General features: G+C 47.4%; 1 protein-coding gene across 1 annotated transcript in view; it reads right to left on the bottom strand.

The window, feature by feature from the left end:
* Positions 1–23,110, bottom strand: part of camta1a (calmodulin binding transcription activator 1a) — a 1,037,373-nt gene that overhangs the window by 84,995 nt on the left and 929,268 nt on the right. The window contains exons 7-8 of the mRNA XM_041206569.1: positions 12,285–12,425; positions 1,489–3,386 (exon numbers count right to left, since the gene is read on the bottom strand). Coding sequence (XP_041062503.1) covers positions 1,489–3,386; positions 12,285–12,425 — 2,039 coding nt within the window. The remainder of the gene's footprint in view (positions 1–1,488; positions 3,387–12,284; positions 12,426–23,110) is intronic.

The raw sequence follows: 23,110 nt of genomic DNA, 5'->3' as shown, positions 1-23,110 counted from the left end.
AAGGGGAGATTTGATTAAGATGTTCAAAACCATGAAAGGTTTTGATAAGAGTAAATAAGGAATTGTAGTAGCTAGAGGATCAGTAACCAGAGAAATAGATTTAAAAAATTGAGAAAAGTGCAGGAGGTGGAGAGAATTTTTTTTTATGCAGCGAGTTGTGATCTAGAATGCACTGAAAGGGTGGTGGAAACAGATTCAGTAATAATTTTCAAAAATTAATTGGATAAATGCTTGAAAGAGCAGTGGGAGGGTTGGTGGGATTAATTGGATAGCTCTTTCAAAGAGATGGCACAGACACAATGGGCTGAATGGCCTCTTTGTGTGTTATCAGATTCTTTAATTAGTGGCTCTGGGTCAAACCAACCAGGAGAGGCACACCTTCCCTCACCTGCTCTATGCTGATTTAGTTGATCTCAGTCAGAGACTACAGATATCGGCACTACAACGGCTATTAGCACCCCTAGGCCTGGTTCCTGTTTCTGACCCCAGCTGGAAAGTGTGTGTGTGTGAATTACTAGCTGGACTGGGGTGACGGGGATACAGATCCGGTGCCGCTGTGATTCCCCAGAGCCAAATGACCTGTCCAGGTGCTATAAACAGGTACAGGGGTGACGTTGCAACCCTGTAGCAGTCAGAGCCACCAGGACAGAAAGTGAATGACATGATGAGAAAGAGTGCCAGACTTAAGTGAATAGTAGTTCAGCTGAAGCAAAGGGTTAAAAAACATTGAAATCTTTCCTCCTCTCCAGTTTGTGATTGACATATCATCAAATAAAGCATTGGAACAGCAGGAGGCCATTCAGCCCCTCAAGCCTGCTTTGCCATTCAATGCAATCATGGCTGATATGTAAATGCCATCCACCCATCTTGGGTTCAAATCCCTCAATAACTCTGAAAATCTATTGATCTTGGATTTAGACTGATTAATTGAGGAGGACATGAAGGTGTTGGAGAGAGTACAAAAGAGGTTTACTAGAATGGTTCCAGGGATGAAGGTTGACAGTCATGTTAATAGACTGGAGAAGTCTTCATTTTTCTCTTCAGAACAGAGAAGGCTAAGAGGAGATTTGATAAAGGTGTTTAAAACCATGAAGGGTTTTGATAAAGTGAATAAAGACAAGTTGTTTCCAATGACTGAAGGGTTGATAACCAGAGGGGACAGATTTAAGATGATTGCAAAAGAAGCCAGCGATGACATGAGGAAAAATATTTTTACACAGCGAGTGGTTAGGATTTAGAATTCACTGCCTAATGGGGTGGTGGAAACAGATTCAATAGTCACCTGTAAAATGGAATTGGATCAATACTTAAGGAGAAAAAAATTGCAGGGATTCAGGGAGAGAGCCGGGTGAGTGGGACTAATTGGGCTGCTTGTTGACAGAACCAGGTCAGACTCAGCGGGCCGAATGGCCACCTCCTGTGCTGTACTATTTTGTGATTCTAGGTTAGTGAGAATGGGATGAATTCCCAGCCATGCCCACACCTTACCTCGGGGTAAGACCACTCTGGGGAATAATCCGTCACCATGAATAAGCGTCCACTCTGTTGCAAGGGCCCCAGTGCCCCCTGGGCTGAGACCACCTCAGACACGTGCATGTAGGCCATGGAGTTGCCCCCATTCTCCCCTCCGCTGAGCTGCAGGCCCTGTTGCTGCTGCTGTTGCTGTTGCTGCTGTTGCGGCTGCTGTTGCTGGGGGCTGCAGCAAGGGATGCAGATCTCAGCCTGGCTGAAGGTGGCCACCCTGGCTCTCTCATCCTCTGATTGCTGCAGGGTGCCCCCAGTGCCCGTCTCACTGGTCACCAGCTGGTGCCCATACAGCGTGCTGGCGCCACCCTCCACCGATATGAAGTCGTTGATCAGGTCTGAGAACTGGTTGCTGAAGGAGATGTCGAAGTGATCCAGGTTGAGCTCCATGTTGGCTGAGGGACCTAGGCTGTGGTGGGCCACCGGGTACAGCCCTGACACCATGTTGCCTTGGAGGATGGGCAGCCCGTTGCCCCCGGCCTCCGCCTGGATGTAGTGCTCAGTGCTGCAGGCAGGCAGCTCGGCCGACTTTAGGAGGCCCTCGCCCCCCTCTGACTGGGCTGCTGTTTCCATGGGGACCTCTGCCTCGGCTGCGATGGGCTGGAAGTTGGCCTGGAACTGCAGCAGCTGCAGGGAGGGAGTGGCCTCCATGCGGCCCTGCTGCACAGGACCATTGCAGCTGGATGCAGCCTGAGTAGGTGACTCCGTCTTAACATTGGCCAGTCCCAAGCCATTGCCGAAAGGGCCTCCACCATCGCTCAGGCCATTGCTGTGTGTGCTGGGCTCCAGCTGATGAGACTTGCTGGCCTCCTGCAGGAAGAAGCTGGGCGAAGGGTTCTGGTGAACATGGGGGCTCTGGACATTCTGGGCGTAACCCGAAGAGAAGTCCTTGCTGGAGTCAATAGCGCTGAAGTCCATTTGCTCTAGTGTGGTGCTGGGGCTGAGGCCCCCAGATGACAGCAAAGCTGAGCCGGGGGTCAAGGAAATAGCGGCTGGGGTGGAGCTGGGTTGGAATCCTTCCTTGGACAACTGCTGCTCGAAGGAGTTATCCTCAGTCTTAATCTCCTTCACCAAGGGCCCACTGAAGCAGTAGCCGCCCTCGTTGCCTGGTGACTGCCGTGAGTTGCCGCTGCTGCTGTCATTTTTCAAGGACCCTCCCCCATATGTCTGGCCTTGCTTTGGGTTATTAAGGAAGCAGTCGGGGTCGAAGTTCATGCTGGCCTCTGGGATCTTCTCACTGCTCTCCAGGGTGGAGGAGAGCACCAGATCCTCTGCCACACCTGCTGACATAATGGATAAGCCGTCAGGGTTGCCAGTGGCTGCCGAGGAGGCGAAGGCGAACTTGTGGCCATCTGAGTTGACGGCCAAAACTAGCCCTTGGGCCCCGGTGTCCGAGGCGATGAGGTGCTGGCTGGGTCCTGCACTGGGAGACATGGTGTATACTGCCTCGTTGGTGACCTCTGACATGAAGACAGTGGCGTTCTGGGATAGGCTGCACATTACAGAGGCCACAGCCATGCTGGAAACACCGGTAATGGCTGGGCTGTCAGCCATGTCCGTTTCACTATTTAGGCCGCTGCTGATGGAGACCGGGGAGTTCTGGGTCGTGTCAGGCACCTCCACCTGGTTGGTGGAGGAGACCTCAGTGCTGTTCTGGTGCAGCAGGACAGGTTTGGCCAGCTTCCCGTTCCGCTTCTCACGGCTCGAGGCCTTGCCGTGCCCGTGGTCATTCTTGCCCTCGGAGACGTCATTGTTCTGGACCTCTGGATGGCTGCTGTAGGTGCCAGTTCGCGGCTCCACCTTTGGTGATATGATGCGGTGTTTGGCACTGTTGCACTTGTGGTGAACGCTGCTCCCGGCACCTAGAGGTGGGGTAGAAGGAGCAGGAAAACCAGTCAGTCAGAAGCTCAATATTTTTACTGTATCCATCCTGCTACCAAACATCATAAACCTAGTACCACTTGGAGATGCACTTGAATATCCTGTCAGGAGATGTTAGCTGTATTTCAGTGGGTAGCATTCTCACAGTGAGGCAGAAGATTGTGGGTTCAAGTTGTCTTGAGCCCATTATCTAGGCTGACATTCCCGGCGCTGTACTGAGGGAGTGCTGCACTGTCAGAGGTAGAAACCGAGACCGTGACTGCTCTTCCAAGTGGATGCAAAAGATTCCACAGCTACTATTTCGAAGACAAGAAAGAGAGTTATTCTGACTATTCTGGCCAATATTTATTCCTCAACTAACATCACAAAAAAAAGCATATTATCTGGTCATTATCAAGCATATTATCATCACACTGCTGTTTGTGGAAGCTTGCTGTGCACAAATGTGGCAGCCACATTTCCTGTATTCCAACAGTGTCTGTACCTCATTGGCTAAAAAGTGCTTTGGGACTCCCTGAGGTCATGAAAGGCACTATTTAAATAAAGTTCTCCAATTCTTTCTTTCTTCAACTGTCTCACCCTGAAGAATATGCCCTCACCCATTGGATGGTATGATTGCAACATGGAATCAGACAGTCACTTCTAGAATGCAAACACGGAAAAATGGGAACATCGGTTGAGACTTTGGGCTATGCTGGAGATGGGGTGGGGCAGTGGGATGTGACCCACGCTACGGCTGATGGGAGTCTAGGTGGTAACCTGCCCACAACCAGCCGACAGACAGTTGGTAATGCCCCTCCCACTGCCCATTCCTGAATGCTGCCAGGGGCTGCCCTTTGTGTGACTCTTGCCTCAGATTCTCCTCTGGGTATGTGGAGAGTGTCTGTCTCTAATTGCTTCTCTTTTCTAGTATTTTAGTCTCTTGATTCTGAGCTGCATCATCAGCTTTCAATGGCTTAAAATTGCACCTCACCAAAAAGCAACAAAACAAATTCCTTTAAATCATTAAAAAATATAACACAAACTTTTAGCAACGGGAACAAACAATTGGACCAACTTGTCTCCTTTTCAGATATCAAGCCATTCTGTCTACTCACCAAAACTCTCATCATTTCCATCTCCAGCGTTCAGCTCCCTTGAGAACCTTTAATACACTGCATCAACACCCTTTTCCATACACTTAAGCCACAGTTTTTCCCTTTCTAATGCCGTCCTGACCCAACTCAGTTTAGATCAGGGACCAAACTCGAATGGAGGGCTAGATTTGCCAGGCAGGTTGGAGGGTGGCAAATGTAACCCCATTATTTAAAAAAGGAGGGAGTGAGAAAACAGGGAATTACAGACAAGTTAGCCTAACATCAGTGGTAGAGAAAATGCTAGAGTCTATTATCAAGGATGTGATACCAGGACACTTCGAAAATATCAACGGGATTAAACAAAGTCAACATGGATTTATGAGAGGAAAAGCATGTTTGACAAAGCTGTTGGAGATTTTTGAGGATTTAGTGAGTAGAATAGATAAGGGAGAACCAGTGGATGTGGTGTATTTGGATTTTCAGAAAGCTTTTGATCAAGTTCCACATAAGAGGTTAGTGTGCAAAATTAAAGCACATGGGATTGGGGGTAATATACCGGTATGGATTGAGAATTGGTTAACAGACAGGAAATAGAGAATAGGAATAAATGGGTCTTCTTGAGAGTGCCAGGTGATGACTAGTGAGGTACCAAAGGAATCAGTGCTTGGGCCCTAGCTATTCACAATATATATCAATGATTTAGATGAGGGAACCAAATGTAATATTTCCAAGTTTGCTGATGACACAAAACTAGTTGGGAATGTAAGTGGTGAGGAGGATGTAAAGCGGCTTCAAGACGATTTAGGTAGGTTGAGTCAGTTGGAAAGTATATGGCAGATGCAGTATAGCGTGGATAAGTGTGAATTTATCCACTCTGGTAGGAAAAACAGAATAGCAGAGTATTATTTAAATGGTGATAGATTGGGAAATGTTAATGTAAAAGGGACCTGGGTGTCCTTGTACACCAGTCACTGAAAGCAAGCACGCAGGTGCAGCAAACAGTTAGGAAGGCAAATAGTATGTTGGCTTTCATTGCAAGAGGATTTGAGCATAGAAGCAAGGATGTCTTACCGCAACTGTACAGGGCCTTTGTGAGACCACACCTGGAGTACTGTGTGCAGTTTTGGTCTCCTTACCTAAGAAAGAATATACTTGCCATAGAGGGAGTGCAGCAAAGGTTCACCAGACTGATTCCGGGGATGGCAGGATTGTCATATGAGGAGAGACTGAGTCAACTAGGCCTATGACTGTGGAGACAGTGGGAGAAGGCCGGTATTCACTGGAGTTTAGAAGAATGAGAGGAGATCTTATTGAAACATATAAAATTCTGACAGGGCTGGTCGACTGGATGCAGGGATGATGTATCCCCTGGCTGGGGGTCTAGAACAAGGGGTCACAGTCTGAGGATACAGGGTAGGCCATTCAGAACTGAGATGAGGAGAAATTTCTTCATTCAGCGGGCGGTGAACCTGTGGAATTCTCTACCACAGAGGGCTATGGCAGCCAAATCACTGAATATATTTAAGAAAGAAATACATCGATTTCTAAACTCTAAAGATATTAAGGGGTATGAGGAGAGAGTGGAAGTACGGTGTTGAGATAGAAGAACAGCCATGATCATATTGAATGGCGCAGCAGGCTCAAAGGACCGAATTACCTATTCCTCCTCCTCTTTTCTATGTATCTCTGTTTACTCACTGTTGTAACCAGCAGCATCCTCGGGCTAGTATTAAAAGGACCAAGTGCCCTAAGCTCCAGAATTCCTTCCCTAAACTTCCCCACCACTCTCTCCTTCTTTAAAAGGCTCCTTAAATCTTTCCTCTTTGACAAAACCTTTGGTCACCTTATGTGGTTTGTTATCAAAATTTTGTTAGATACTCTGTGACGTGCCTCAGGATGTTTTACTATATGTTTTGCAACAGATTCGAATCCCCAACCAATCAATGTTTGGTCTGGTTGTAAATACGGCCTTTTAAGATGTACAATTGCGTTCAATTAGACATATCTGTGTGCTTAATAAATTTGTGACGCCTGCTATTCAATGTTGAGGAACCTGACTGATTTGAGGAGTAAATTACAATAAGATCTCTTATCCAATGTTGGCCATTATCTAAAGTATTTTTGTTTCAAGAGTTTTTATCAATGAGATTGTCAATAGCTGTTGGTTTGAAATGATTCCTGGGCGTGACAGTGGCAGAAGGTTGTATTTTACAGGTCGCTGCTCATTGACCCTGGGATTCTGATCGACTCCATACAAAAACAATGAAAACATCACCGGTCACACCAACCATCATCTCCTCACCGCTCCCACCAACCATCATCCCCTCTCCGCTCCCACCAACCATCATCTCCTCTCCGCTCCCACCAACCATCATCTCCTCACCGCTCCCACCAACCATCATCTCCTCACCACTCCCACCAACCATCATCTCCTCACCGCTCCCACCAACCATCATCCCCTCTCCGCTCCCACCAACCATCATCTCCTCTCCGCTCCCACCAACCATCATCTCCTCACCGCTCCCACCAACCATCATCTCCTCACCACTCCCAACAACCATCATCTCCTCACCGCTCCCACCAACCATCATCTCCTCACCGCTCCCACCAACCATCATCTCCTCACCACTCCCACCAACCATCATCTCCTCACCGCTCCCACCAACCATCCTCCCCTCACCACTCCCACCAACCATCATCTCCTCACCGCTCCCACCAACCATCATCTCCTCACCGCTCTCACCAACCATCATCTCCTCACCGCTCCCACCAACCATCATCTCCTCACCGCTCCCACCAACCATCATCTCCTCACCACTCCCAACAACCATCATCTCCTCTCCGCTCCCACCAACCATCATCTCCTCACCGCTCTCACCAACCATCATCTCCTCACCGCTCCCACCAACCATCATCTCCTCACCGCTCCCACCAACCATCATCTCCTCACCGCTCCCACCAACCATCCTCCCCTCACCACTCCCACCAACCATCCTCCCCTCACCACTCCCACCATCCATCATCTCCTCACCGCTCCCACCAACCATCCTCCCCTCACCGCTCCCACCAACCATCATCTCCTCACCGCTCCCACCAACCATCATCTCCTCACCGCTCCCACCAACCATCATCTCCTCACCGCTCCCACCAACCATCCTCCCCTCACCATTCCCAACAACCATCATCTCCTCACCGCTCCCAACAACCATCATCTCCTCACCGCTCCCACCAACCATCATCTCCTCACCGCTCCCACCAACCATCATCTCCTCACCGCTCCCAACAACCATCATCTCCTCACCGTTCCCACCAACCATCATCTCCTCACCGCTCCCACCAACCATCCTCCACTCACCATTCCCACCAACCATCATCTCCTCACCGCTCCCACCAACCATCATCTCCTCACCGCTCCCACCAACCATCCTCCACTCACCGCTCCCACCAACCATCATCTCCTCACCACTCCCACCAACCATCATCTCCTCACCATTCCCACCAACCATCATCTCCTCTCCGCTCCCACCAACCATCATCTCCTCACCATTCCCACCAACCATCATCTCCTCACCGCTCCCACCAACCATCCTCCCCTCACCGCTCCCACCAACCATCATCTCCTCACCGCTCCCACCAACCATCCTCCACTCACCATTCCCAACAACCATCATCTCCTCACCGCTCCCACCAACCATCCTCCCCTCACCGCTCCCACCAACCATCATCTCCTCACCGCTCCCACCAACCATCATCTCCTCACCGCTCCCACCAACCATCATCTCCTCACCGCTCCCACCAACCATCATCTCCTCACCGCTCCCACCAACCATCCTCCCCTCACCACTCCCACCAACCATCATCTCCTCACCGCTCCCACCAACCATCCTCCCCTCACCACTCCCACCAACCATCCTCCCCTCACCGCTCCCACCAACCATCATCTCCTCACCGCTCTCACCAACCATCCTCCCCTCACCACTCCCACCAACCATCATCTCCTCACCGCTCTCACCAACCATCATCTCCTCACCACTCCCAACAACCATCATCCCCTCACCGTTCCCACCAACCATCATCTCCTCACCGCTCCCACCAACCATCATCTCCTCACCGCTCCCACCAACCATCATCTCCTCACCACTCCCAACAACCATCATCTCCTCACCACTCCCACCAACCATCCTCCCCTCTCCGCTCCCACCAACCATCATCTCCTCACCGCTCCCACCAACCATCATCTCCTCACCGCTCCCACCAACCATCATCTCCTCACCGCTCCCACCATCCATCATCTCCTCACCGCTCCCACCAACCATCATCTCCTCTCCGCTCCCACCATCCATCATCTCCTCACCGCTCCCACCAACCATCCTCCCCTCACCATTCCCAACAACCATCATCTCCTCACCGCTCCCAACAACCATCATCCCCTCACCGCTCCCACCAACCATCATCTCCTCTCCGCTCCCACCAACCATCATCTCCTCACCGCTCCCACCAACCATCATCTCCTCACCGTTCCCACCAACCATCATCTCCTCACCGCTCCCACCAACCATCATCTCCTCACCGCTCCCACCAACCATCCTCCCCTCACCGCTCCCACCAACCATCATCTCCTCACCGCTCCCACCAACCATCATCTCCTCACCGCTCCCACCAACCATCATCTCCTCACCGCTCCCACCAACCATCATCTCCTCACCGTTCCCACCAACCATCATTCCCTCTCCGCTCCCACCAACCATCCTCCCCTCACCGCTCCCACCAACCATCATCTCCTCATCGCTCCCAACAACCATCATCTCCTCACCGCTCCCACCAACCATCCTCCCCTCACCGCTCCCACCAACCATCCTCCACTCACCATTCCCACCAACCATCATCTCCTCACCGCTCCCACCAACCATCATCTCCTCACCGCTCCCACCAACCATCATCTCCTCACCGCTCCCACCAACCATCATCTCCTCACCGCTCCCAACAACCATCATCTCCTCACCGCTCCCACCAACCATCATCTCCTCACCGCTCCCACCAACCATCATCTCCTCACCGCTCCCACCAACCATCATCTCCTCACCGCTCCCACCAACCATCATCTCCTCACCGCTCCCACCAACCATCATCCCCTCACCACTCCCACCAACCATCATCTCCTCACCACTCCCACCAACCATCATCTCCTCACCACTCCCACCAACCATCATCTCCTCTCCGCTCCCACCAACCATCATCTCCTCACCACTCCCAACAACCATCATCTCCTCACCACTCCCAACAACCATCCTCCCCTCACCGTTCCCACCAACCATCATCTCCTCACCACTCCCAACAACCATCATCTCCTCACCGCTCCCACCAACCATCCTCCCCTCACCGCTCCCACCGACCATCATCTCCTCACCGTTCCCACCAACCATCATCTCCTCACCATTCCCAACAACCAACCTCTACTCACCGCTCCCAACAACCATCATCTCCTCACCGCTCCCACCGACCATCATCTCCTCACCGCTCCCACCGACCATCATCTCCTCACCGCTCCCACCAACCATCCTCCACTCACCATTCCCACCAACCATCATCTCCTCACCGTTCCCACCAACCATCATCTCCTCACCATTCCCAACAACCAACCTCTACTCACCGCTCCCAACAACCATCATCTCCTCACCGCTCCCACCGACCATCATCTCCTCACCGCTCCCACCAACCATCCTCCCCTCACCGCTCCCACCAACCATCATCTCCTCACCGCTCCCACCAACCATCCTCCCCTCACCGCTCCCACCAACCATCATCTCCTCACCGCTCCCACCAACCATCATCTCCTCACCGCTCCCACCAACCATCATCTCCTCACCGCTCCCACCAACCATCCTCCCCTCACCGCTCCCACCAACCATCATCTCCTCACCGCTCCCACCAACCATCCTCCACTCACCATTCCCACCAACCATCATCTCCTCACCACTCCCAACAACCATCATCTCCTCACCGCTCCCACCAACCATCATCTCCTCACCGTTCCCACCAACCATCCTCCCCTCACCACTCCCACCAACCATCATCTCCTCACCGCTCCCACCAACCATCATCTCCTCACCACTCCCAACAACCATCATCTCCTCACCACTCCCAACAACCATCATCTCCTCACCGTTCCCACCAACCATCATTCCCTCACCGCTCCCACCAACCATCATTCCCTCACCGCTCCCACCAACCATCATCTCTTCACCGCTCCCACCAACCATCCTCTTCTCACCATTCCCACCACCATCCTCTTCTCACCGCTCCCACCATCCATCATCTCCTCAACGCTCCCACCAACCATCATCTCCTCACCGCTCCCACCAACCATCCTCTACTCACCGCTCCCACCAACCATCCTCTACTCACCGCTCCCACCAACCATCCTCTACTCATCATTCCCACCAACCATCCTCTTCTCACAATTCCCACCAACCATCCTCCCCTCACCATTCCCAACAACCATCATCTATTCACCATTCCCATCAACCATCCTCTCATCTTCACATCAACCAACAATCTACTCATCAGCCCACTCACCCCCAACCCCTCCAACCAACTTGCTGCCACCTCCTGCTAACCACCACTCACCTTGCCCACCATCCACCCCTTGTGATTACACCCTCCCTTCCCACCGACCCCTCCTTCCACTCCTCCACGAGCCCTCACCCCTCACAGTAGCCGCCTCCCTCTGCCACCAATCCTCTACCCCACCTGTCACCCCAAAACCCCCTCCCTAACACCTCTTTTTCCCGCAACCCCTCACCACCAACCCACTCACCACTCACCACACCCGACTCCCAGCAACTCCATTCCTAATCTAAGTGGAAGCAGCAGTGTGTGATGCAATGCAGACTTCTACATGATCTGATTTATTTATTATTTTGGAGGAACCCAAAATAAATCCTCAGCACTGTAATGTCAAGAGTGCTGTAGATGTAAAACAAGGTCCTGTCTGCTCTCCCAGAAGGATGTAAAAGAGCTCCAGGCACTATGTTGAAGAAGAGCAGAGGAGTCTTCCCCAGTATCCTGGTTAATATTGATCCCAGATTGTATGCTAAAATGACACATTGCCGTTAGTGGGAGCTTGCTGTGCTCAAATTAGCTGCCATGTTCCCTATATTACAACAGTGACTACACTTCAATAACAGTTGGTGCTAAAGTGCTCTGGAATGTCCTGAGGTCATGAAAGGCACTATATAAATTAAAGTTCCCTGTTTCTTTCCATCAGTTTTGTTTTGTGTAACATTTGGGGGGCAGTACTCTCGGTCTTTCAACACCCTGGGATAGGGAAAGGGGCAGTTCAGGAAAAGGCTTGATTGATATGCAGTGACTCCCCTCTCCCCCACTGGAAAGTGTCCATGTGTGCTTGGGGGTGGGGTCAGAATTTCCCTGGTTGCCGTGCCTTTAAAATCATAAATGTATTGATCATTCCACCAGAAATGGCAAACAAGGGCAATTATGTTGTTGCAGTTGGGCAACCTGAGGGAATCTCCCCCACAACACATGAGGACAAGAGCAGGCTCATCTCTTGTCACAATTGAACCAATACACAGTGTCTAGACTCACATAGCGGGGGCTGATGGTGTTCATGAAGATGTGCTCCAGCAGGGAGTCAGCAGCTTCAGAGGAAGTGGAGGGGAGGATTGGTGGCAGTTGGGGGGGGGCGCAGTTTGATGGAAAATAAAATCCCCAAAAGTATTTTCAACAGCTTAAACAGCTAAGAGCCACGCGCTAATTGGAAAGGTTACCCCCGGTCAGTCCTACCCAGATTGCCGGTGCACAGGCAGTTGTGAGTGCGAGGCTGAGGCTTGGTCTGATGGCTGTCCAGGATCTGCTGAACGAGCTGCTCCACCGAGAAACCGGCGCTGGTGTTCCCATTACTGCAGGTCCACTTGATGCCATGAACTGTGGGAAAAATGCAGACACCATGAGAAACCACCTTGCACCGTTTCACCGGGGGGGGGGGGGGGGCTTGTGTGGACATGGAATGATGGGGGCCATCCGGTGGGATACGGCTCAGAATGTGTTCCAGTCCAAATAAAGATTAACATGAGATTCTGAAGAAAAGATTGAGCAATGGTAGGGAAGGAAGGTGTGCTGATTGACAGCAGCTGCCATCTTGATTCATCTCTTCAAAGGGGAGCTGCACAGATAGCTGGTTATCAAAGGGAGTGAAGGTCATCAAGGTAGCTAGAGACTGAGATAACCAATTAAGACCCTAGTTCAAGTGACACCACTGGATTGCCATCTGCAGACTCTAAACTGGCCCATGTTGAACAATGTAGACTGTTATGTTAGACTTAGGTTCTGGAGTCTTTGCCCCATTCCTCTCAAGGGCCAGGGGAGAACAATCCAAGAATAACAGGACTAATTTTCCAACGTCGTGCTTCCAGCAGGGAATCTCACTCATCGAGAGGGTGTATTGGAAAATTGGGTGCACACGCAGTTTCCTGACTCTTAAAAACCATGGCTGTAAAGTTGTTGCCCACCACACGCATGAATGAACACCACATGTTCACTAACTCGCACCAAGTCCCTCTCATTCATCATTCTTGTGCTCGCTGAACTACATCGGCTTCTGTTCCAGCAATACCTCAGTTTTATAATTGTCATCCTCATAAATTTGCCTTTCCCTACCTCTGTAACTTCTTCCAGCCCTACCACTTTCCGAGATCACTGTGCCCTTCCAATTATAGCCTCTTGCACATCCCTGGTTTTCATCCCTCCCCATAGGTGTTTGTACCTTTAGCTACCTAGCCCTAATCTTTAGCATTCCCTCCCTGATCATCTCTCTGACTCTGTCTCCTCCTTTACAACATTCGTCAAAACACTTTGGCCAAGTGTTCCAATATCTCCTTATGTGGCTATCAAGCACATAATTTACTGTGTTAAAGATGCTGTGTAAATGCAAGCTGATCAAAACCGCTCATAATTTTGAACTCCCTTATCAGATCGTCATTTAACCTATTTGGTCAATTGTCAGTTTTTTTGGCGTTCCCTCACAACTAAAGACTCTCCTCCCTGGTATACTTCAGTAAATCTCTTACTGCACCTTCTGCTAGCCCAAAGCATAAGGCATCTGAAACTGGGCACAATATCCTAACAGTGGCCTTACCAATGATTTGTCTTGGTTTAGCATTACCTCTTTGCTGTTGTGCTCTTTACTTGTACTTATGAAATCCCCATGCTCACTGAAAGATATAAAAGGCTAAATAATACTTGCTCCTAAGTTACAGCGTGCAGTGCTCTTTAAAATCAGGAATATCATATCCTGGAAAGTGTAGTGTGTGTCACTTTAAGGCTACAAAACCAACTGCAGATAAGTAAACACTGGATTTATTGAGAGGTCAATTCAGAGTCTGTTACTGTTCAGTAAACACTGGGAGAGTTCAAGTTGATTTCAATTAAGAGAGTGCAGATGTTCTGGCTCCTGGTATTTTTATGTTTGTGAAGAGTTTCTTTATACCTCTTGTTGAAGATTGTCAAGAAGGTTCAGCGGAACGCTTGAGAGTTATGACAGCTGCACCATTTTGTAATATTGTAGTCGAGGTAAATTGAATTCTCATTTCAACTCAAACCACAGAACTGTTTAACCCATAATGAGAAACGTTGGAATAAATTGGCAGCCATGCTGATGGAGACAAAACATTCAGGAGGTTCCAAGTGTAGCTGAGGCTATGATGGGAGATTGGGGCTACTAGTGGGAATGGACCTCACTGGGAAGAATGGCCTCTTCTTGTCTTTGACTCTCACTAAGAAACTTCTCAGCATTTTCCCTTCTTGAAAGTCTTACCTTTGGTTGTTCAGCTGCTCCATGAGATCTGATGCAAATCCATCACAATGCAGATTTTACATGGTCTGCTGCCTGGTTCCTCAGTTTTCCCATGGGCTAAGATCCTGAGTGTTCTTGTTTTAGTGAAGACTGTCTCTTATCCCCTCTTCACTCTCAACTCTCCCTCAAATCCCAAAGGACCACTTTGAGCCCATTTTGCTACACAGAATCAAAATATCTGAAGGCATCAAGCAGGAGGTGCATTGAAGACCCTGAGCCAAGTGGCCCTTGCAGGATATATTATGGGTACCACTAGACTATAGTGAATACTTCTACTAAATGCATTTTCTTGCTCAATATTTTTGGGAGATGTAGGACAATCTCCCATTCTCATTCCATATCTCCTGACAGAATGGTGTCAACTGCTGTTTTTAGCCACGTACACCCAATCCTTGGAGCTTCTACTAAGCTGAAGAATTCCACCCACTGAAGAGGCCCCAATGAAATTCCAGACCCTTATGTTTCTATTGCTAATGGAAAGGAAAAAACTTGCATTTCGAGAGCACATTTCATGAACTCAGGATGTCCCAAAGTGCTTTACAGTCAATGAAGTACTTTTCAACTGAAGTCCCGTTAGGGAATCTGTTACTGGCAGAATACAACTCCTTCATAATTTGCTCCTATACTTGAATAATATCAGAAGCCCCCCGAGAAGCAATCAAAATAAGAAGATTAGATGGTGCACTGACCATTGAAATCTGTGGCATGGATTCACAGTTTCTTTCTGAAGCCTGTAAAGTTCCTCCATGCATTTTGGATAGTCTCATTGCAGTTCTAAGTGAGAAAATTGCAAAACACAAAAACCACCTTGAACTAGATTGATCCTTTCACTCTGAGTGCTCAAAGGATGTCTGGCATGGGAAGACGGAGCTGGGAGGCAAATGTCTGTGACTGGGGCTGTGGTACAGCTTTGGAACAGTGTAGAGGGAGCTTTACTCGTTATTTAATTGATGCTGTATCTGTTGTGGGAGTGTTTGATGGGACAGTGTAGAAGGAGCTTTATTCTGTATACAACCTGTGTTAAACCTGCCCTGGGAAGGCTATTTATCACTTCACAATAACAAAGGTAAAATGTTTCTTTCATTCTTATCCATCAAATAAAATCATAAACAAACTTCTTTGATCTATCCCATCCTTAGACATTCAATCTGATCAGGATTTGTGTGACGCTTTGCTATGTGCAATCGATCACTGGTTGGTTTTGGGGATTCTGTAGTCGTCCAACTGAGTTCTAATCCACTGAATGTTATAAATTGCTGCAGCACCAGGAGACATACACCAGAGGGCGATACTTTCCTATGGAATCTCTTCCACTGGGAGAGCGTGACTGCTTGTTCACAGCAGAAATAAAGACAAGTAAATTTGACATAGCACCAGAGGGAACATGGAGAAAAATGGCTCAAAGTACCCCAGAAAAGGAGAATCAACTGAATTTTTGCTTTCCTGAAGTTTGTCAGTGATACCACAACTAAGATTGATCACAATGGAAGAAAGATGCTCCATGGACAGTCAGTTGGTGAAAAATTTCTGACTGAGATCTGATAGATGCTCAAGCCTTCCCCAACATGTAAGAGTCTCGAAATCCAAACAACTGAAAATCTCACATCAGGAGGGTTTCAGATTACTCTATGTGGAGATCACACTCCTGCCCTGGGGTCACATTCATCATCCCAATCCAGACAGTTTCAGCCTTCTGGACTTAACATTCAGTTCAACAACTTCAGACCATGAACTCTCTCCTTCAACTTGACCCCTTTTTTAATCCCTTTTTTTCCTCCAACACTGCCCCCCCCACCCCCAAAAGGCCACCTGTCACTTGTTCTTATGTTTTGCTTTCACAGATTACTGACCCTTGATCTGCTATTAACACATTCTGCCATCTTACATTTATGCCACTATCCCCAACTTCTTTAGTCTTTAACACTACCACTAGCACTCCCTTTGTCTTGTGTCCATGACATCTTTGTCTCCTGAGCTCCCAACTATCCCTGACCTTCTATTTTGCTCCACCCCCTCTTAAACAGTCTAAAAACCATCATATTTCTACCTCTCTTTAGCTCTGTAGAAGAGTCATATGGACTCGAAACATTAACTCTGTTTCTATCTTGACAGGTGTTGCCAGACCTGCTGAGTTTTTCCAGCAGTTTCTGTTTTTATTTCAGACAATTTCAGCACAGGTTAGCAGTTGAGGCTGCACACTAGATGTCTAACCAAACCTGAGGAGCACTCGAGGATATTTAGAGGGGGGAGGGGAGGATATTTAGAGGCAAGAGGGAAGCATATCAATCCCACCAACAAGTCTACCCCTCTGCATCACCTGTAATCCCCTGGGAGTGTTTGATGGGCCAGTATATAGGGAGCCCTGGGCAAGTTTTCTGGGATAGTTCAAAGGTAGATTTTATCTTGATTTAAGCTCGCTTGTATCTAAATATCCTGGAGCAGGTAGAGCAAAATAGGTCAGGGATAGGTGGGAGCTCAGGAGAGGTTTGACAAAGATGTCAGTGCTGCCAACTGTTAGCCACCAGTTTTAGTAAATCTGGCAAGCTGGCCTTTGGTGTTTGTGTGCGCTGACAATGGGATCATTACATGTAAAAAACATTCTACTTCCAGTATTGATATTTACATACATTTCTAATCAAAATACACATACTGAGCTGAGCGTCACAGGCAACTGCCAAAATCATCATTATCCTTCTTAAAGAAACCAGGCCTTTGTTGAATCTAACCAGGAGGGTATTGTATCCTCACGATGTTAGTAGTGGATTGAGTTCAATTCCCACTGCTAGCAGCAGTGAAGTTGGATTTAATGAAACTTGTGAGTAAAGTGAACCTATCTGGCGTGCAGATGGTTCTTGTCCCATTGTTGTGTGTTGATATCTAATACCATCTCAAGATGTGTGAAGAATTGCTGCTCAAGAGGATCCACATTACAAGAAAACAAGAAATAAAGATAATACAAAACAGGATTCAACAACATTTTGAGGCCAGTTTCTGATCGGGGATTATACAGTGTGATATATATTCAGAGGCAATTTTCCCCAATATTTCAGGTGCTAAAGAGCCTCCGAGGTGACCAAGTCTTAAACTGCAATACTGGTTTAGCCTCTCGAGAGCAAGGAATTGAAATCTACACCCGGACTGACAAAAGGATCGTTAAGCAGCTGATTGACAATTAAAATGCCTGCTAACGCTCATTAGCTAGGCTGCACAGCATTATGGTGGCTCATGTTTGAACTAATGCCCTCTCCTATAAGCAACCAGCTGATTGGGAGAAACTAGTCATTTTGAGTGCTACTTAAAGGTTTATTAACTTCACTGTTTATCCACTGTTCACTAGCTGGTGGAGGTTTGAAGGAGATAATTGAAACATTTGCAAGACTTCTGGGACACTCTGTCAAGACAATATTAACATGCGATCAAAATTTACTCAAAATTATCTCAGGACTTCACCTAAAAAGGCTAAGTGCTGTATTACTCTACCTTATCTGACAACTTATAGGAATCACCAGGAGAAAAGGAGTGCTTGCTCATGGGTATCTTCCTAGGAGTTTGCCTTTTTTTATTTATTCATTCATGGGATGTGGGCGTTGTTGGCTAGGCAGCAATTATTGCCCACCCCTAACTGCCCTTGAGAAGGTGCTAATAAGCCACTGCAGTCCACATGTTGTAGGTACACCAACAATGCCATTAGGGAGAAAGCTCCAAGATTTTGACCCAGCGACAGTGAAGGAATGGCACTATATTTCCAAGTCAGGATGGTGAGTGTCTTGAGGGGGAACTCTCAGGTGGCGGTGTTCCCATGCACCTGCTGCCCATGTCCTTCTAGTTGGTAGAGGTTGTGGGTTTGGAAAGTACTGTCGAAGGGGCTTTGGTGAGTTGCTGCAGTGCAATTTGCAGATGGTACACAATGCTGCTACAGTGGGTCGGTGATGGAGGGAGTGAATGTTGAAAGTGGTAGATGGGGTGCCAATCAAGCAGGTCTTGTTCTGCAGGAGGAATGGGATGAGGACATGAGGCCAAGCTGAGCAGCACCAACTGCTGCAGGGGACAGGGACAGGAAGACAAGGTAGAGACCTTTGATCCTTCCTCTTCTGGGTTTCTCCATAAGGACGTCCAGTGCTGTGACTGAGAACTTGTGTGCACCGTTCCTCAATTCCTGAGCTATCCAAAAACAGGCCTGTTGTGTGTCAGCCAATGAACTCCATCCTCAGTGTGTGCAGCCCACATATACTGCTCCACGAAAATTGCTTCTGATCTCTGCTTCAGTGCTAAGGCTGCAGGTGTTCTGTTTCAGCATCTCCAGACAAGTTCAAGTTATGCTGATCATCAATTAGTCCCAAAATTGTGCGCTAAAACCAAACTTTCAAACAGGTGTGGCTTATGGGCACAGCATTCATTTAGTGCCTGTTTTCATCCTTTCACTAAAATAATCCCTAAATGTCTCTGCCTGCATTTTCTCCAATTTAATGCTTCTTCCTGCAACATGTTTTTTTTATCACCCTATTTCTGTCAATATTTTCCCATTGATTTTACTGAGTCCTCCACACTTGGTCTCCAAGGCAGGTAGGTCTCACCTATTCATCATTAAGTGTCAGTCATGGTTCAGTGGGTAGCACTCTTGCTTCTGAGTCAGATGTTTGCAGTTTAAAGTCCCACTCCAGAGATCTGAGCACAAGAATCTACGCTGACCCTGCTGCAATGTTGGAGGTGCCATCTTTCAGATGGAATGTTAAACCAAGGCTCCTTTTGCCCTTTCAGGTGGATATAAAAGATGTCAAGGTACTATTTTGAAGAAGAGTCTACCCAGTGTCCTGGCCAATTTTTATTCCTCAATCAACATCACAAAAACAGAGGATCTGGTCATTATCACATTGCTTTTTGTGGGAGCTTGCTGTGCTCAAATTGGCTAACATGTTTCCTACGTTACAACAGTGACAATGCTTCAAAAGTGCCTGATTGGCTATAAACCCCTTTGGGTCCTGAGTTTGTGAAAGGTGCCATATAAATGCAAGTCTTACTTTCTGTTTTTATACTGGAGGAAAATTGTTTTCTTGTGGTTGGGGAGCCTAGGACAAAGGGACAGAACTAGATCATTCAGGAGAGAAAGTTAGGAAACACTTCTTCATGCGAAGGATGGTAGAAGTGTGTAACTCAGCCACAAAAGGCAGAAGGCAGTAATGCTAGCTCAATTAATAATAATAAATCTGAGATTGATAGCTTTTGCTGGACACATGCATTGAGGATATGGAACAAAGATGGGTTGATGCAGTTAAGGTACTGATCAACAATGATCTCAGTGAATGGCAGAGCTCCAGGGGCTAAATGGTCTTCTCCTGTTTCTATATCTTTATGACAAATTGAACTGGTTAATAAGTAGATGGGTTTGTTCCATATAGTCAGTCCTCCTACTTGTCTTCCTGCCTGAGTCTGTAATACCATCATGGAGCAATCTGCATCTCAGCCGGTCCCAGCTGGTAACTCTCTCATGCCCAGCAACTGCCCAGTTGGGGCAAGATCGTGAACTACAGCCCCAGCTCGATGGGCAGAAAGGGACGACTGATGCCTTCCCTCCACTCCTTAAGGTAATGACTCTCGCTGGGGCACAGTTCCATGGATGCTGAGTGGCTAGCACCTGCCAGAAGGAATAGGGCACCTGGAAAAGGAATCAGTGGTGGGTAGCTTGCACTTGCGGAACTGTACCCAGTAAGAGTCAATGTATTCAGGAGAAATGAGAAATGAGTCAGCTCAGGAAATTGGTGACAGAAAATCAATAAAAACCCTGTGCTGTAGGACATGGTTGCTCAAACAATTTCTCATTGCTTGCAGCCATTTACAAAACCAATGAACAGTGAGACAGAAAATCCACACTAAATTTGTGGAAATTTCTTACATTAATTACAGTTTACAACAAGAATATTTTATTTTGACGTCTTGCTAATAGTTTACAATTAATTTCCTGCTATTTTCCTCACGTGCACATGCTGGCTCTGGCAGGTTTTACTATTGGTGAATTTGTTTTCCTTCTGTCTGAGATTTTTCTTTGATGCTTTTATGGAGTTAAGAATAGAATCATTTACTATTTGCAATTTCTCCAAACCTCACCCTCCTCATCAGTTCATACATTGCCAGGGCAGGTATCACATAGGTTAGATACAAAATAAAGCTTCCTCTACACTGTCACATCAAACACTCCCAGGGCAGGTACAGCACGGGTTAGATACAGAGCAAAACTTCCTCTACATTGTCCCAAGGTATGTACAACATGGATCAGATACAGGGTAGAGTTCCCTCTACACTGTTCCAGGACAGGTACAGCATGGATTAGATACAGAGTAAAGCTCACTCTAAACTGTCTGAGTGCAGGTACAGCACAAGTTGTCTCTGCCATTTCCTTGTTTCCCATTATAAATTCCCCAATCTTACCCTCTAAGGGACCAACACTCACTTAAGCTACTCTTTTCCTTTTTATATACTTGTAGAAGCTTTAGCAGACTGTCTTTATATTTCTTGCTAGTTTTTGTTCATACTCTAATTCCTCCTGATTTATTATTGTTTTAGTCATCCTTTGCTGGTTTCTAAACCTTTTCCAATCTTCTGGGCTACCACTAATCTTCACAGCATTGTACATCTTTTCTTTCAATCCGATATCATCCTTAACTTCCTTAGTTAGCCATGGATGATGAGTCCCTCTTGTAGAATCTTTCTTTCTCAATGGAATTTATTTTTAGTTGTTTCACCTCTGTAATTTGCCTGTAAATTTGTTGGCCTCAATCTTTCCCATTATTTAGCAGCCGATAGAATATACTGAGTAGTGCAATGGCACCTTTATTGTTTCTTAACTCTCACTGAATAGATTCCATCCCTGAACTTTCCAGGATGTCCTCTCTCTCCAGCACTTTATAGCTGAGCCACTCATGGTGTCGTAGACTTGGTTCCAGCTGTGCTTCCCAGCGGAACCTTTGACTTCACCAGTATTCAGAACTGGTTAGAGAGCAAAATGCACTCGTGGGACTCTTACACTACCTTCCTAGTTCTTTTTTTCTATCTGGCAATCACCCATTTCCTCCCTGCCTGCACTCTCTTAAGCTGCAGGGGGACCAGCTCCAGAAATGTGTTATCCACAATGCTCTCAGTTTCATGGATGTGCTGCAGCGACTCCAGCTGCATCCCCAGCTCCGAAACCTGATCTCCTCCAGCTTCCTGCACATGTGCTAATCCAGGATATGGGAAATATCCTGAATTTCTCACTTGAAGAAGGATGTGCATTCCACATGACTGAGTTGCCCTGCCATGCCTCTTTTTAATCGGGTACTTCCTAACTTAACAGAAATACACTAAAGGGTAAATTATTGAAAGGTTTGACAAGATTGATATACAGAAACATAGAAAATAGGAGCAGGAGTAGGTCATTCAGCCCTTCGAGCCTGTTCCACCATTCAGTATGATCATAGCTGATCATCTATCTCAACGCCGTACACCTGCACTCTCCCCGTACTCCTTCATGCCTTTAGAGTCCAGAAATCTATCTATTTCCTTCTTAAATATATTCAGTGACTTGGCTTCCACAGCCTTCTGTGGTAGAGAATTCCATGGGTTCACCATCCTTTGAGTGAAGAAGTTTCTCCTCATCTCAGTCCTAAATGGTTACCCGTATCCTGAGAATGTGACCCCTTGTTCTAGACCCCCCAGCAAGAGGAAATATCCTCCCTGCATCCAGTCTGTCCAGCCCTGTCAGAATTTTATATGTTTCAATGAAATTCCCTCTCATTCTTTTAAACCCCGGTGAATACAGGCCTAGTCGGCCCAATCTCTCCTCATATGACAATCCTGCCATCCCAGCTATCAGTCTGGTGAACCTTCGCTGCACTCCCTCTCTGGCAAGTATATCTTTTCTTAGGTAAGGAGACCAAAACTGCGCTTGTGGGTGTTGTAGGGTGGCTGAGTTGTACTGTTAATGATAGAGTTGATCAGCAGACATTTCTTGGGTGGAAACTTTAAGTTTATTTACAATATACTCAGCAGCAACTACACATGTGCTTTCAATTCCAACTCTATCCCTGCACTGACTGCTGAGGTAGCCTGCACTACTCTCCTATTGGTTACTACAGATCATGTGATCTTCTTTAACAAGTATTACTCTTAAAGGTACATTACACACTAAATAAAACCATAATTAATACATTCTTCCCCCTTTAACTTGGCTATACATATAATATTTACAAGTACATATTTTTCAAGATAACATAATATTTACACAGGGTAAGGAATTTACAAGTTCAGACTTTCAGGTGGTTTCCTGATACATGTGGAATGTCGCAGTTCCACAACTTCAGATTCTTTGTCAGGACCCTCCTTTTCCGGAGTTGCCTGAACATCAGGCGCTTTGGATGGGTACTTACAGTTCTGCATTCTTAGCTCTTATAGGAACATCAGACATGTCAGTCCTGGGTTGAGTATCCTCAACAGGAAACGCAGACCCGGTCATGATCACTGGTTGGACCAAATCTTGGTGATTTGTCTCTCTCTTCTTTAAATGGTCCACATGTTTATGGATGTTCCGGCCTTCCACCTCCACATGGTAAGATAGAGGTCCAGTCACCACACTTATTGCACCTGGTAACCACTTTGGTTCTTCCCCGAAATTTTTCACATACACTGGCTCTCCCACAGTAAATTTCCTCTCGCAACTATGCCAGTCGTGTCTGGTTTTCTGACTTCCCTGACTCCTTTCCACCTTCCCCTCCTAATTTGGCATTAT

The sequence above is a fragment of the Carcharodon carcharias genome, chromosome 15, assembly GCF_017639515.1.
Source record: "Carcharodon carcharias isolate sCarCar2 chromosome 15, sCarCar2.pri, whole genome shotgun sequence".
In the NCBI taxonomy this organism is placed as follows: Eukaryota; Metazoa; Chordata; class Chondrichthyes; order Lamniformes; family Lamnidae; genus Carcharodon; species Carcharodon carcharias.
This window is presented reverse-complemented; position numbering and strand designations above follow the sequence as displayed.